General features: G+C 57.7%; 1 protein-coding gene across 1 annotated transcript in view; it reads right to left on the reverse strand.

The window, feature by feature from the left end:
• The window catches only part of SORCS2 (sortilin related VPS10 domain containing receptor 2), a 516528-nt gene extending 501165 nt beyond the window's left edge, over positions 1–15363 (reverse strand). Inside the window, 1 exon segment of the mRNA XM_058546667.1 lies at positions 14896–15363. Within this exon segment, the coding sequence (XP_058402650.1) occupies positions 14896–15363 (468 nt within the window).
• Between the last annotated feature and the right edge of the window lie 699 nt (positions 15364–16062).

A 16062-nucleotide genomic window follows, 5' to 3' on the forward strand; every position in this document is an offset into this window, starting at 1 on the left:
CGCAGACAGGTGAAACCTCTCACACAAGTGAGTGCGTGGTCTGACTTAGTACCGCTGTAGCCGTCCAGGTGTCCGAGGAGCAGGGGCGCTCCTGGAAGAGCCCTGTGGGCACCGAGGTACTGGTAGCTAGCTGACCATCACCCCTCTCTGCCTCCCCAAAGCCTCTCTCTGTAGGCTCAGGGACGATGGACTTGGGTGGGTGGGCAGGCGGTGGATCCCTGGGCCCCCTTCCTGTCATAAGAGGAGCTGACACACACCAGGTGCCAGGCACAGTGACCAGCACTTAACTGGAATCATCTCACCTGACGGCCACGACGGCGCACCGAGGTGGGCACCGTGTACCCCCATTTTACAGGGAGGACTTGACCGGGAGGGGACAGGCAGCTGTGAGCAGCAGAGCCACCATCACAGGCCCTCCTAGGCCCAGAGCCGGACGTGGGTCCCCGGCCAACAGAGGAAGTTAGGGGACAAGCACCGAAGACAACGGCCAGCCTGGGTACTTTCCCTGAGCGCTGCCCTGCGACAGCCTACACAGCACCACCTGAGGTCACCCTCCAGACAGCACGGGAAATGCCACCCCTCTCCAGAGACCCTCCCTGCCCACTGGGCCACACGGGCCCTCGCTTCCGCACCCCAGTTAGAGACCCCAGCACCTGTGCATTCCTCACAGCATCCCTCCCGCCTACTCGTGCCCCCGTATTCCCAGGTCACTGTCTGTCCCCCTCACCGGGCAGGAACCATGGTCAGTCTGGGCCACACCACCCCCTCCACCTGGCAGAGGGTCCAGCCAGAGCAGGTTCTCAATAACTCGTCATTGAACAAACAAATCAACTGCTCAACATGCCTCTACGAAACACCCTCTGGGGCAAATGCAAACTCAAGCCAAGGCCCCATGGGCGTCAACAAAACTCCTGGCTCCTTGATGAGAGGGTCATCCTGGCGTCCGCCCTGTGCTGAGCGGAGGAGGACGGTACGTGCCGGCCTGAGACTGACCCAGGCTCCAGGGTCAGCCTGCACGTCAGCAGGGGGGCCTGGCCGCCAGTCAGGGAGCCCTGCCTCCACTTCTCCAAACACGCAACCACCCGCAGGAGCGGCGTGTTTCAGCACACGCGCTGGCCCCACAGCCAGCCCCACTCTGACTTTCCAGCAGGTCCCTTCCCGCAGACCAGGCCCAGGGGCTTCCTACAGAGAGGGGGGCATCTGGCCCAATGCTCCGCACAGGCTCCCCATTCCTCCCACCCAGAGACCACCCCAGGACGGGCCAGCAGAGCACAGAAGGGAAGGAGTAGAGGTCAGGGAGGCCCAGGGCGAGGAAACGTGCCCCTGAAGGACGGGGCAGTGTGGCGGGGTGGGGAGGGGTCCCCTGAGCAGCAGCTGGCCGCCAGCACCAAGCCAAGCCCCTTACATGCACAAGGCCTTCGGTCAACAAGGCCACAGCTGGTCTTGTTACCCCCTTAAGGAAGAGAAAGACGAAATTCTGCAAGGTTAGCGGCTGGCCGGGGCTACACGTAACCAGGAGGCAGCAGAGCAGACGCCCCAGTGGAGGGCCTCAGGCGTGAGTGTGGCCATGGGGCAGGCAGGGGCCCGTGGGGTAGGCAGGGGCCGGGCTGTCTGTGTTGGGGGAAGGATAGGGAGACAGATAGGGCCACCCTCCACACTCTGCCCTTTCCAAGCCACAGCAGGCGAGCCGGGAGGGCTCCCACATCCAGCCAGCCTCTCGGAGCCCCTCTCAGCGCTCACAAGACTCTAGACCAGCGCACGGCTGCAGGCTCATCTATGGGATGAGAGAGCGGGCGCCAATGAGCTGGAAGACGAGGAGATTCATCCCCACAAAGAACCCCGGGGACCCTGAGGGAGACACAGCACGAGATCAGGCCCAGCCTAGGGCCCTGCTGGGACCTAGACCAGGGCAGAGAGAGGACAGAGCCACAGCCTCTCATCCCTAAACCGGCCACAGTAAGCCCTGCTCGTGGGCTGCGGGGGGCTCACGGGGAATAATGTCCTTACAGGCTCTGCATGACACAAGCACACAACAGGCAGCGCTCTGGCCCCAGCCAGGTGACAGGTGCCTAGCTCATGGCACAGGCAGCGTGCTGGGACTTCCTGGAGAAGGAGTCTGAACCTGGAGGACAGTTGTCAGTCCCTGATGGCTGGGATGAAGTGGGGTGGCCATCCAGAGAAGCGGCCTCTGGGGTGAAGTGAGCAGGGTGACTGGGCTCATGCTAGAAGATGGAGGGCCTTATCCCCAGATGAACATTCCTGAACGCGAATGCCCCCATTCCCAGAGCCCCTGTGCTGCCCTCCCCGGCTGGGCCCACCACACTCCCATCGCTGGTGTTCCTGCCCATCTCCCCGTGAGGCTGACAGCGCCGTGCCGGCCGGGAGGGTCTTTCGCTTCTCTGTGCCCGGCATGCCTAGAACAAAGCCTGGCACACAGGGAGGGGGCCCAGGAAATGTGTCTGCAGAGAAGGGAAGAGGGGCAGAAGGCAGAAGACCAGACCCCCTCCAGTCCCTCTGCCAAGGCCCTGCCCTGACAATAGTCCCTGAAATATTCAGGGGACAGTGTCCACTGCGAGGCCACTTGGAAATGCTCTAGAAAGCAGGAATCGCAGGAGAACTGAGGGCAATTTGCTTTCTTCCCCAACAGGCCACGTGGACCGCCCCAGCCCCCTCCCTTCTCCCAGCTCAGCGGCCAAGATGGCCAGCACGAAACTCATCTTCCCTCCTCCACATCCCAGAGGGGTGAGGCCACCAGGCAGCGAGGGGCAAGGCCGCCTCGGTGTCCAAGGCTCGTCCTCCTCGCTTTGCCCGTGTCTGGGAGGCACTGGTGACAGTCCAGAGCCGTCCTCCCCTCCCCAGGGAAGCCACAGGAGGTGGGATCTTGGGGAAGAGAGCCCCAAAGCCCCCTTCCCTCTAGAATACACCCGAAAGGCCACAGGTTTCAGATTTCCTTGTGACTGCCCGGGACTCTGCTCTGCCCGGATGAGATGGAAAGAAAGTCTGACTCGATCTTAAGAGGTGAGCATTCCAGGCAATTATTCATATCAGGAAACTTGTGAAAAACCAGATGTCAACGAGAAATACTTTCTTTAGAAGTAGACTTGTGGAGCCGAATGTTTCATAAAATACTGCCGGGCTTTGCTTTACTTTAGCAAACTATTCAGGAAATGAGAAGACAATGTAACCACATAAAACTCCCTTACAGAAAAGAAGACAAACTCTGGTACCAATTGCCATCTTCCCTGGGACGGCAGAAGCTGCCGCTACGGCCTCTGAGGCTATGGTGACTGAGGCCTGGGCGTGCGTCCTGGGTTGCAGGAGCTTCCTGCACCTTCGCTGTGATGATGGGGGGTAGGTCCCGTCAGCCCCTCTGGGGATGAGGACACAGGCCCAGCAGGACCGGGGCGCGTGCCCCAGATCAGAGCTCCATGTGCGGCCCAGACCCTCTGGCGGCACACCATCGGGGCCCTGGCAGGCGCTGGGGGAGCCCCGAGAGCCAGCTCCCCCCCGGGCCCAGCGCTGTGGGCAGGAGTGAGGTGCCCGCGTAAGGAGGCCGCAAGCACCCCAGCCACAGCCTCCAAAAACGACAACTTTTCAACCTTTTTAAAGGCAACAGGCTGTGTGACCGTGAAGAAAAGACACTTGGGGACACAGAACGAAGGTGACAAGGACAAAGGCAGTTTGGGGGGGCTCCCTCCCCAGGGAGACGTCAGAACCTGGCTATTCCTCTGTGAGGCGCCCGGAGGACACGCTCACGGCAGGTTTGCCGATGGATGAGCAAGCTGGTGAACGATGATACAAAGACACTTTCTCCAGACGCCGGACTTCCCATTTCTCCCCAGCTGCTCTCACCGGGAAGGCTCCCCCTGTCTAAACCCGCCCAAAGTCATTTGTCTTTGTGGAAAAGCTGAGCAAAATCATCTCCTGCCTGTTTTGCTTTTTGTAAGTGAGATGCGGCTGGGGCCAGGGATGCTATTTAAAAGCCCCAACTTAATTTCAGAACCGGTGTTTTCTCACCGCTCGCGCCCTGGCTCCCGCCTGACCCGCTGGGGCCAAAGGGCAGAGGCCCAGCCGGCGGGATGCGTGGGGCGCCCTGGCTGCACAGCCCCCGCCGTGAGTCAGAAGCCTCTGGCCTGCTCTCCCTCTGCCTCCTCTCGGGCAGGAAGCAGATCTCGCCGTCTCTCCGGCAGCTCTCCTCTCTGCAGAGAAGGCATCGTGATCCTCTCTGCACAGGGGCAGGACTAATTAGTGTTTCAAAGGGCAGGCAGCTGGACAGGGAGCCCCCGCTCTGTCACTCACTGGATGGGGCACCCTGCTCTGGTTTTTCTCAGATTCCTCAGCAGAGAGGGAAGTGGGCTGGGTCTCTGAGTTCTGACCACCCTTCAACCAATGGTCACCTCTCATCCTACTCATTCGAGAAGTTGCCAGATGTTTACTGAGCGTCTAGTAAGCACCAGGCACTGGGGACAGCAGAGGACAGACAAACACCCCTGCCCCCCGGAATCCACACCCTTAGGGGCTTGTGGGGGCCAAGGAGGGGCACGCATCTGGGGGAGACAATGCTGGGAGCAGGGGCTGAGGGGGCAGGGGGGCAGGGAAGAGAATCGTTCCCACAGAGTCCATCCGTCCCCTCTCTTTCCCACGAGCCACATGCTACCTCGAATTATCATCATTTCCACACGCCTGCGATTCCCTCTGCCAGCTCTTCTGGGTTCACAGACTCCAGGGGCCCAAGAACCTGGATGGGAAAACAGTGACTTCTTTCTTTTCACCAGCCCCATCTGAAACTGGGCCTTTCCTTCCATCCAGCAGTAGAGGACAAGTCACAATGGTGTCACCAGTGCCTGGGACTTTGTTAGAACAGGAATCACAGCTATTTGCAGGGCACGTCACAGTTGTTGCCGATCTCAAAATGCCGTTTATGCTGGTCACAAATTCAAATCGTCACAACTTCAAAACCGTGACAGTTACCACGCCGGCTGCTACCTTTTGTTGATTAGTTTAGTATTTTGATAATGTGATTGCCATAGAATTGGTTCCCCTTTAATCCTATATATTTTATTTTATGCACATTATAAAAACTACATTCTGAGAAAGTTCCATGGGCTTCTCCCAACTTGGGGTGGGAGGGGAGTCTACGGCACAGAGAGAGCCAAGAACCCCTGTGTCAGGTTGGGGGTCCTCGGAGCCAGGAAGCCCCTCGGTGTGCGTCCCGGCAGCCCACGGTGCCTGACCCCAAGCAAGGGGCAGCCGCCACAAATCATGGACGAAGGGCCGCTGCAGGAATCGGAACAAACACACTGAAGCGCCACTCAACGGTCAAATGATGTATCAGAGAATAAACTCGGATGGGTTAAGTGGTACTGATGGGAATAAACTGAGACACACACAGGATTTTTTATTGAGTGCTTTATTTTTATGGAGTGAAAACAATTGCTTTCTGTGAGGTGGTCAGTGGGGAAAAGAGCCTCAGAGCACGGAGGAAGCGAAAGGCACTGGAGCTTGAAATGCAAACCGCTAACCTCAGGAAAGGGGGCTGCTCCAAGACGTACGTGCCTGGACGAGTCCTCTCCCTCCCCTGGCCGGGCATCGGACCAGCAGCCTGCTTCCGACTTTCCAACCTTGACGGGTCCGGATTTCCTGGGCTCTGAGCACAGCCCCTCCCTTGGGTCACACGTGGCAGAATCCCGGGGTTATCAGAAGAAAACAAACAAAAGAGACTCCGGTCGCACAGTCTCACCGCTGTGTCCTTTCCACCTACGGGATCGCCTCTAACGCCCTGAGTATTTCTCCTCCGAAAACACAGGGTGGAGGATTTCTTTGTGGATTGCAACCACGCAACTAATTGGCAAGCAGGCAAAACTCAAGGCAGACACGAGAGCGATTTCTGCGGTGGTTAAAACCTCAGGCTCAGTCAGAAAATTCACATAGATTCACCACGGGACCCAGCAATCCCGCTTCTGGGTATGCACCCAAAGAACTGAGAGCAGGGACTCGAACAGAGATCTGTACACACTGTACATGTTCACAGCAGCGTGAGTCACAACAGCCGAGAGCGGGAGCAGCCCAAGTGTCCATCATCAGATGGATGGATAAACAAAATGTGGTGTGTCCACACGATGGAATATTACTCAGCCTTAAAAAAGAAGGACATTCTGACACATGAAACAACGTGGATGAACCCTGAGGACATTATGCTCAGTGAAATAAGCCAGTCACAAGAGGACAGACACTGTGATTCCACTTATACGAGGTCCCTAGAGTAGTCACATTCTCAGGACAGACAGTAGAATGGTGGGTGCCAGGGGCTGGGGGAGGGGCAGTGGAGTTGGTGTTTAATGGGCACAGAGCGTCTGTTTTGCAAGATGAAAAAATTCTGGAGATGGATGGTGGTGATGGCTGCACAACAATATGAATGTAATTAATAGCACTGAACTAGACACTTAAAAATGGTTAAAATGGTAAATTTTATGTTATTTGTAGTTTACCACAATTAAAAAATAGTAATAAAGAAAAAAGAATAAAAATATTTCTTGCACTCAAAAAAAAACCACGTGGTTGGGCTCCAGAGTGAAGGAATTGGAATCCGGTCTCTTGCTAGCTGTGTGACTTCGGGCAAGTCCCCTCGACGCTGTGCACCAGACTTATCTGTAACGTGAACACAACAATCGTACCACCTTTCGAGCTGTGTCCAGGACTAAATGAGGTAACGCACGTGATGTGCTCGGCGAGCGCTGGGCACGTCAGCGGGGACTGTGATTTTGAACGTTATTGTCACTAACCAGGAGCACTATGCAAAGAAGGAGAACTTGTTATTATAAGATAAAACGACCTCAGCAGCAGCAGCAGCGAGGTGACCCTAAGTGACGAAGCCAGTCTCCGCAGCTGAGGCCTGGGAGATGGTCTCTCTACCTCTGACGCTTCGGAAACGCGCACGGCGCAGACGCCTCATAAAGCAGCCTTTCTGAATTAAAACCGATCTGAACAGAAGCAGCCACACTCGGCCCGGCTCTTTTCTTACTTTAATTTGAACTTAATTTATCTCTGAGCATCAGGAAATGGCGCCTGGCAACCAACGTGCCCTGCTGGAGTCAGGCAAGCTCAACGTTGCAGGAAATTATCTGCTTTTGCAGGAAAATTACTAAGGAAGGAGAGTGCTGTTATTTTAAGATCAAGCCGGTGTGAGAAGAAACTAATTAAATGATTGTAATTTTCTGTGCAAATACAGTAACTGCTGCAGAGATGCAAAAGAGGAAGGAACTTCTCCACCTCAAAAGCACATCAGAGTTTTAATTTTTTTTCAGTTCTCTGGTGAGAGCTCGCATTCAAGTGTCCCTATTAAATGTTTAAAATGACACGGGAGCTTAATCGTCATAAAGATGATGAGCACACTGTGTGCTCCGTGAAGTGTCCCCGAATCGTGGGGCTTAAGCAGAAAAGATCCTGTTGCTGTCCTCAGCGGGCTGTAGATCGGTCGCCAGCTCATGGCGAGTCTGACAGTTGCCTGAGTCTACGGTTTATGACCCAGCTGAGCAGGCCAGGGCTGCACCTGTGGGAACCTGCTGGGGCGGGCGGGCAGGGCAGGGCATCGCAACCCCCACCGTCCGCGGGGCAGAACCGGAGGGGCCGGGGTCCAGGAAAGTCTCAGCGTGCAAGCCAGCAGTCTCATCCTTAGGCGACGCCTGCCCCGTGCATGTTCCGTGTGTACGTGGCATTTCTTTTACACTCATATCCAAGCTCACACCCAGGACGAGGCTTTCGAAGGATCCTCACAGCAAAAGCAGGCTGTGAACAGCCCCACACACAGGCCTTCACCTTCCGTGATGGAAGCCTGGCCACCCTGACGATGAGAGCTGGGGTCCCCCGCTCCCTGACCTTCCAAACCCCGAGGGAAGAGGGCCAGGAAGAGAGCGCAGCCGGGCTTCTCGGGCATCAGCCTCCCTCCCTACTCCATAAAGCACCCGCGCAAACTCGGGAATTAGGAGGCTAAGGGCGAAACGGGCCATTTGTAAGAATCTATAAATAACTCACTCTTCGGAGGCTGAAAAAGAAAAACGAGGAAGCGCCCAAACGGAAGGCAATTTACCAGCTCCCCTCCGTGTCTTCCTAAACCCAGAAAGGCACAGGGACCCTCAGCATGAGCCCAGCCTCTTTTCTAATCGCTCCACCCTGTACTCCCGGCGGCATCTCCAGAGCCTCAGCCAGCCTCGCCCGGATAATAATAAAATCGGAATTAAAATCATGGCAACTCTTTAGAAGGCCTATACAAGCACTGGGCTGAATTCTAATCTGAAGGGGCGTGCAGAAGAGTGAAGTTAATTTATGACGTCTTTAAAATACTCACAGGAACCCTCATGCAACTACGAATTAAATAGCCACTTTATTAAAGTAAAAGTAGACTTGTGCAATGTGCTCAGGAACTGTATTAACGGGGCCGTTTCTATGCCTCGGCCAGGCTTCCTGACTGAGGATGTGTCCTTTCTGCGCCCACAGGGCTCCAGGCTTTTCAGGACCCGTGCCTCTCCCTGGGCGTTAACACTCTCCCCACCCCAACCTCCTCCTCAGCCCAGGTGACGCTGACTCTAGTCATCCTTCAGAGCTGCTCGATCATCACCTCCTCCAGGAAGTCCTCCCTGCCCTCCCCAGGGCAGATTCACACAGCACCGGGACACTCTGTGATGAATTCTGGTCCAGAGCAAATATTTCACTAGGAGAGGAGCCATGACTGATTCTGCTCATCACTGTATCCCCAGCACCTAACAGACCTTCTATAAAGCAGATGATTTGAGGGCTAATGCAAGGCTTCTTCTTGTCTGGGGCTCTCAAACTTCGTGTGGTCTCTCCTGGCAGGGAGAGAATGCAGAAGACCCTGGGTCCTCCTCAGCACAGGGCAGGCATCCCTCTAAGTATGGGACTGCCGGCTTGCACACCAGGACCTTCCCTGACTCTGCCTGCCCAGCGCACGTCTCCACTTAACTGTCAACTGTCCCACAACGCAGGCTTCCCTCGCTCTCTCTTCATTCTCGGTCTAGCTGCCAGGCCCAGGGTCCCCAACAGGCTTGCACAGCCAGCAACCTGACAGCAAACGTGACAGGTACTCAGCACAGGTACCGCATCCCTTGACCTCTGTCTGCCTCTGTCTCCCTCTAGGTGGCCACGGGTCGCCCTTGGTGAAAGCTGCCATGAAGAGAAGTAGTTCATCTGGGCAGATGCCCCCCATCTCCGTACTGACCGGCCACAGCTCAGCCACCTGTGAACCAGACTTCTCTCTCCAATCCAGTCCCCACCCCAACATGCCTGGGGGCCCACAGGGTGGTGGCCTGGAATTCCAAAATATCACACGGAGAGATAGCAGACTTAAACATAAGCCCTTGCGCCCCGGAGCCATCAAGCTCGCCTCCAAGAGTGGAACGGAGCTGTCATCACGAAACCACAGCCATCAGATGCAAGGCTACAAATCAGCTTTGTCGCCGGATTTGGACCCATTCACTCAAGAACCTAAAGTGCTTTATAAGAAGGCCTTTACGGTCTCTGTGCGCGGGAGGCTGGCCGGGAGCCATGAGGCTGCGCCGCTCCAGGTAAGAGAGGCCTGCAGAGCAGGGGGCAGCCACGGCCTGCCCATCCTCACCTGGAAACCTCTCTCAGACCCATTCTCTCTCCCTACACCCCCACCAGGGCCTGGGCCAGGCCTCGCCATCGTAGCAGCCTCCTCACCGAGCCTCCATCCAGAGGTCTCAACTCCACAGCCCCTCACCAACCCCACCCTGCACACTGCCTCCGGGGCGCTCACTGAAACTCAGCCCCGACCCTGATATCGTTTACACAGCTCTTGCTGAGGGCCAGGCTCTTGTCTAAGCACTCTGCATGGATTTTCTTACTCAACCGGCACAATGAATCTCTGAGCCTTCACTCCCCCAGTTCCAAGACACTGAGGCCCAGAGAGTTGAGCCAATTTGCCCAAGATCTCAGAGCCAGAAAGGAGCAGGGGTGGGACAGGAACCCAGGCAAGCGGGCTCTGAAGCTTAAGCCACAATAAGCACCACCCCGTACGGCCACGTTGGGCTCTCCAGCCTCATGTTTGGGATCCATGAGGAGCTGACTTCAACCAATTTTTTCCAAACTTCTTTGCTCTGATTTCTCTCTACACACAATGCAGTCACTGTCTCCTTATATGACACATATGCACCTTCAGATTCCCACCTCCCAGACTTTGCTCAAGCTGTTCCTCCTCCCTGGAATGTTCTTCTCCATCTCCCATATGCTCCCCTTACTCATTCTATAGGCCCACCCTGATACCCCCTCTTCCATGCAGTCTTCCTGCTTTCCCCACTGGGGAAGATGGCGCTCACCCTCGTATCCTTGCCATTCACGTCCATCCTTCTCCCCCCACAAGACTACTCTGAGCTCCACTGCATTAAGCTCGGGGGATGCAAAAGTAACTGAGACCCCATCCCGCTATTACAGGCTGAATTGTGCCCTGCCCCCCAAAATCATATGTTTAAGTCCTAACCCCCAGTGCCTCAGAATGTGGCTGAATGTGGAGATAGGGTTTTTAAAGAGGGGGCTGGGCCGGCCCCGTGGCGTAGCAGTTAAGTGCGAGCACTCCGCTGCTGGCGCACCAACGCACCACTTGTCAGGCCATGCTGTGGTGGTGTCACACACAAAGTGGAGGAGGATCGGCATGGACGTTAGCTCAGGGCTGAGCTTCCTCACAAAAAATAAAAAAGAAATAAAGAAGGGGTTAAGGTAAAATGAGGTCAGTGAGGTGGGCCCTGATTCAATATGACTGGTGTCCTTATAAGAAGAGGTTAGGACATAGACACAGAGAGAAGAAGGCCATGTGAGGACACAGGGAGACGACGGCCATCTGTAAGCCAAGAAGAGAGGCCTCAGGAGGAACCAACCCCGCTGACACCTTGATCTTGGACCTCCAGCCTCCAGGACTGTGAGGAAACACATTTCTGTTGTTTACACCGCCCGGTCTACAGCACTGTGTTATGGCGGCCCTAGGAGGCTAAGGCACCTGCCCTCCAGCAACCTGACATCCGACAGCATCAGGACTCAGTTCCCACCTTCAGAAGCTCCATACTTCTGACTTGGAGCCCTGGCTCTCTGGGTATAAGTTATGCACAAATACCAGGTTCCTCAAGACCCCGGAGCGGAGAAGGTGGATAATCAGCTCAGAATTACCCCTCATACAACTCCCCTCGACCTCCCCAACCCTGCAGACACAGCACGGAGCAGATGTGGAGAGTGAGGGGTGGGGGTGGAAGGGGAGGGGAGAGAGGGGTGATCTGCTGATGAACGTGACAAGGCTGAACAAACCAGGCCTGGTGGCAGAAAGCTCGAATTCAAGTCAGCTGATGCATCAAGCCTGAAGTTCAAGTGCCACAAGGGAAGGAGCACAGGAGAGCTGTGCTCAAAATAAGCATAATAAACACGCAATTTCCCACAAACAGTAAAATTGGGACAGTGTGCACCACAGTCCCATTGGGGTAACCTGAAGCCGCAACCCCGGAGGCAGAGACCAGCGCTCTGTAATATTTATCCACCTTCAGATCACGCCTCTGCCTCGGAGGGCGGCTCAGGAGACACAGAACCCGCAGCCTCTGTGCGCAACCCGTTCCGGATCCATCAAAGCTGACGCCGGTTGGTTGCAATGAAACATTAATTTCACACGTAACACTTTGTTTCTACAGCTAAACGTCAGCTGGAAAGGCAGTGTTTGAACTTCCAAGCAAGCCCCCTTCCACATCTCCACGGGAGCGGGAAGAAATCAAGCCTTTGGAAGGAAAACGCACATACTCTCCCGGGGCTGCAGCCACAGGGGCTTGTCTCAGAACCAGCTTGAATCCTGGGACTCCTTTTTGTGGACACATAAAATACCATTTTAAAAAATCTATCCCTGTAAGTCTTTTAATTTTGAAAACACCTGACAGGGTAAAGCAAATGCCTTCTCTGCTCATGTCGACCACATCTGCAGAGCTAAGTTTCTGGGGTCTCACTACCTGGGCAAATGAGATGAAATAAAAATTTTAAAAGACTCCGCTCAGCAAATTGGCCTCAAGTTAGTTTCTGGTTGTAGCTTTCAAAGATGGTGCTTTCAAGTGGAGGTGAAACCAAATGCAGAATCCTGGCTAAAATCTGGCCCTGTGGCTGCCCCCTGAGAATGGAGAGGGCAAAGCGCATTTCTAAGACACTTTGAGTGCCGAGGAAACAGTGCTACCCATGCATCGAGCGCTGAGAAAAAACATTTAAAAGAATGGTTTTACTGAGCGCTTGGTAACCGCTTTTACTCTCCCTGAGTTTCCCCAGGCAAGTGAAACTCCTAAACCACCACCGGCATCCCCAGCCAAAGGGTGCTCTGCTTCTCCAGAGAAAACTCCAGCCTCCCTCGACTTCCCATTCCAGAAAACAGGTGGGTGGGGGGAGAGAAGCAGGAGTGGCACGGTGTTTAAGCCAAGTGCCTGGGTCAGCATCCCGATGCCCTCTGCCTTCTCTTCACTCCACAACACTGACCCTCGCTAACAGTAATGAGGTCCTTCTGGCTCCACCTCCTGAGTGTCTGCTAAGTGCCAGGCGATGCCCTGCTTTCCACACGCCATCACTGCCCTCCCATTCCCCATGGCCAGAGGGGAGACGCATTTCCCAAAGCTCCTCTATGGTTCTGGACTTCCTACCCACCCCCAAAGAGAAGCCAGCACCCCCTCCCATCCCCCACTCCCATGTCCCCCTCTCCCAACATTCACCTGCCAGCAGCCAGGATACAAGCCCACCCAGTCACTGAACCCAGCCACTGTCCCCAAGGAGCAAAGCCAGAACGGCTCCTCTGACAGGCCCCCCAGGGCTCCCGCCCTGCTGGCCCACACACCCCCCTCACTCTCTCCAATGATGCTGCGCTCAGAATGAGGGGACTGGGCTGGGCGTTAGTGAGTCCTGAAGGCGCCAGTCCCACCCCAAGGCTGGTCTCCACCCTCTGTGTCTCTCTCTCCCTTTCTTCACCCCCACCTCCCCCCATGAGGTAAAATGACAGAGACTGGAGTAAGCTGCTGGATCAACACCCTCAGCGGGTGGGGGTAGGGTGAGGGCTTGGTTTGGATACTCTAGCTCCACGAGGCTGACTTTTAATGTTTGTTCCTTGAGTTATCAGTTTCTGGGTTTCAGTCCCTAAGTTATAGCTATAGTTATAAGTTATGGGACACGGTTTGTTCACAAGTATTGGGGAGGAATGAAGGGCTGGGCCCAGCCGCACCTCTGGAGTCTGACCCCTCTCTCAAGATGCAGATGGGGATGGCCTCCCCCGGGTCTTCTAGGGAGGGAGCCCTTACCTACCTGCTACCTTCTGTAAAGCACCACCTTCAGTGCCCCGACTGCTCCCTGCTGGCCCCAGGTGCCCAGGGAGTCGGCTCCAACCCCGCCCCCAACCTCCAAGGTTCTTGTCTGACTGGAGAAGGCAGAAACACAAAGACCAGAGACTTGGCATCTGCGCCCCAGCAGCCCCCATCTGGTTGGGGAGGGGGGCCGGCAGGGCACTGGGCTCTGGACCAATCAGGCCCATCCAGTGCTGCCCCTGCCCCAACATCTTCATCCCCCCATCCTATCCCTTCTCCAGAAGAATCTCCCCACCTCGGAGGACCCTAGCAGGGCTAGACAGAGGAGGTGGGTACAAGTGCCACCCAGCCCTGGGTACACCCCTTTCCTGGCTAGGGAAGCACCTGGATGCCCACCCCTCCACTCCCAGTGGATGCAGGGGCCTGGCCCTATGCTGCTGCCTCAGAACTTTGGGGAACAGTGGTCAAGGAGAAGAGTTGGGGGTCAGCCACTGGACAGTGAGTGAACACTGATGGGAGAGTGAGGGGAGATTGCCATCTCTTTTCCCCAGACAACCAGTCCCCACACACACAGCTGCCACCTCCCTGCACCACTCCCTCCCCCAAAACTACAGATGCTCCCCTGGGGCTGCCTGGAGGTGACCCCATTCTGACCATCGGTCATCTGATGGGGTGCGGGGGCGGGCAGGGAGGGAAGCGAGGCTGAGGCACCCCCAGGGGAAGATTATGAGGGTATCCCCAGGCCCCCTGGGATGCACCACCAAAAAGGATGGGGCCGGATCTCGGAGGCGTATGAACCACAGCGCTGGTGGAAGGAGGCGCCAGAGGACCCTAACAGAAGCGGCCTTGCGGGGCAGGGGATGTCGGTGTCCAAATCCCAGCTGGAGCGAGGCCAAAGCGGCAGCGGGGAAGGAGGCGGGAGGGCAGGGAGTCTGTGGCCCGCGGGTCCGGAGGGCGGCGTGGCGCCCAACTGGGCGGGTACGCAGATCCCGGCGCACCCAGGTACGTCCGGCGGCGGGACCTCAAGACAGCCGCGGGTCACACTCGGGGAATCCGGGGAGAAGGGTTGCCCCAGAATCGAGGGTCCCAGAATCGGACGCCGACCTCACACGAGCGGGGTCCCGGGTAGACCAGGGTGGAGGGGGTCCTGGAGCCAAAAATCTCAAGCTGAGCGGACCGGGTGGAGTCTGAAGGCGATCAGGGCGCAACACCGAGTTGGGGGTGATCATACAGGGCCTGGAGAGGCCCCAAGGTTGCCAGGGTCCCAAAGCCCCTGGAGAGCCCCCCACCCATAACCTGGGATCTGGAGGCCAGTGGGGGCGCGCCCGAGGTGACTCAGGGTCCCAGAAATCTGAGAGAATGTCCCCTGATGTGAGGCAGGGTGCTCACATACCCGGGACCTCTCCCCAAGTACCGGTGGCCAGAGGCCAGTAGGGGCGCCGCCGAGATGACTCGCGTCCCCAAGTCGCCGAGAACGCTCGGGGTGACCTCGGGGCGGTCCGGAAGTGGGGGGACCCGAAGGGTCGGGGGCAGAGGCCGCGAGGGGCGCGCGGAGGTCACTTACGCTGCTGTTCTCGCCCGTCCAGTGCACCATCGCCTGGTTGTGCGTCGCGTCCCCCTTGAGCACGAACGACGTGCTGATGAGCGAGACCTGCGCCCGCGAAGCCGCTCCGGCCACCGGCGCCGCCCGCGCCCAGCGCCCCTGGCCCGCGGCGGGGCCGCCGTTCTCGCCGGGACCCGGAGCGGGACCGGGACCCGGGGCGCCGGGCTCCGCGCCGCGCGCCTGTCCGTCTTCGCCAACGCCGGGCAGCGCGCGCCCCGCGGGCGGGCTCGGCATCGCCCGGGTCAGCCGGACGCGGGGACCCAGGCGCCCGGGCTCGGGGGAGCGCCCCGCCGCCCCGCAGGCGGCCAGCAGCAGCAGCAGCAGCAGCAGGAGCGGCCGCGAGAGCGGCGGCGGCGGCGCCCCGGGGCTCGGGGCTCGGGCGGCGGGGCCGGGGCCCTTCGGGGCGCGCGGGGGCCCCCGGTGCGCCATGGTCGCCGAGGGGCGGCGGCGGGGCCGGCGGCGGGGCGGCGCGGGCGAGGGAGACCGCGGCCGGGAGAGCGGGAGGGCGCTGGGGAGCGCGAGCGAGAGCGCAGAGAAAGGAGCCGGCGAGGGGAGGGAGCCGGCGGGAGGAGGGGACTCGCCGCTCCGCCACTGCCACCGCGCTTCTGAGGACGCACCGCCACCTGCCGGCCGACCCCGAGCGCGTCAGAGCGAGCGCCAAACGCTCAGGGCCCAGGGCCGAGGTCTTGGGGCACGGCCCCCACCCTCCATGGCCACAAAGCCCTTTCCTCCCTTCCTGTTCCTCCCCTCTGCCTTCCCTCCTCTCCCGCCCTCTTTCCTTCCTCTCTTCCTTTCTTCCCGTATTGACTGAGCAAGCACCTACTCTGAGCCAGCCACATTTCCAGGCACCGGGAGGTACAGGGGTGAACAACAGCCAGGTGCCAGGCCCTGGAGCTGACAGTCTGATGAGGGAGACAGACCATACCCGTGTGGACACCTGCATAGACAGAACAACTCCAGAGGCCAGAACCAGCACAGAGTGTAAGTGGGGAGGGGCTCCCCTATAGGGGCCTCTGCAGAGGTGACAGAGGAGACAGAACCTAGCACCACGCAGATCCGCAGATCTGGGAGGGGACCTTCTAGGCGGCGGGAGGGCACGGCAAAGGTCCTGAGGCTGCTCCTATCAGA

The sequence above is a fragment of the Diceros bicornis genome, chromosome 8, assembly GCF_020826845.1.
Source record: "Diceros bicornis minor isolate mBicDic1 chromosome 8, mDicBic1.mat.cur, whole genome shotgun sequence".
Lineage (NCBI taxonomy): Eukaryota > Metazoa > Chordata > Mammalia > Perissodactyla > Rhinocerotidae > Diceros > Diceros bicornis.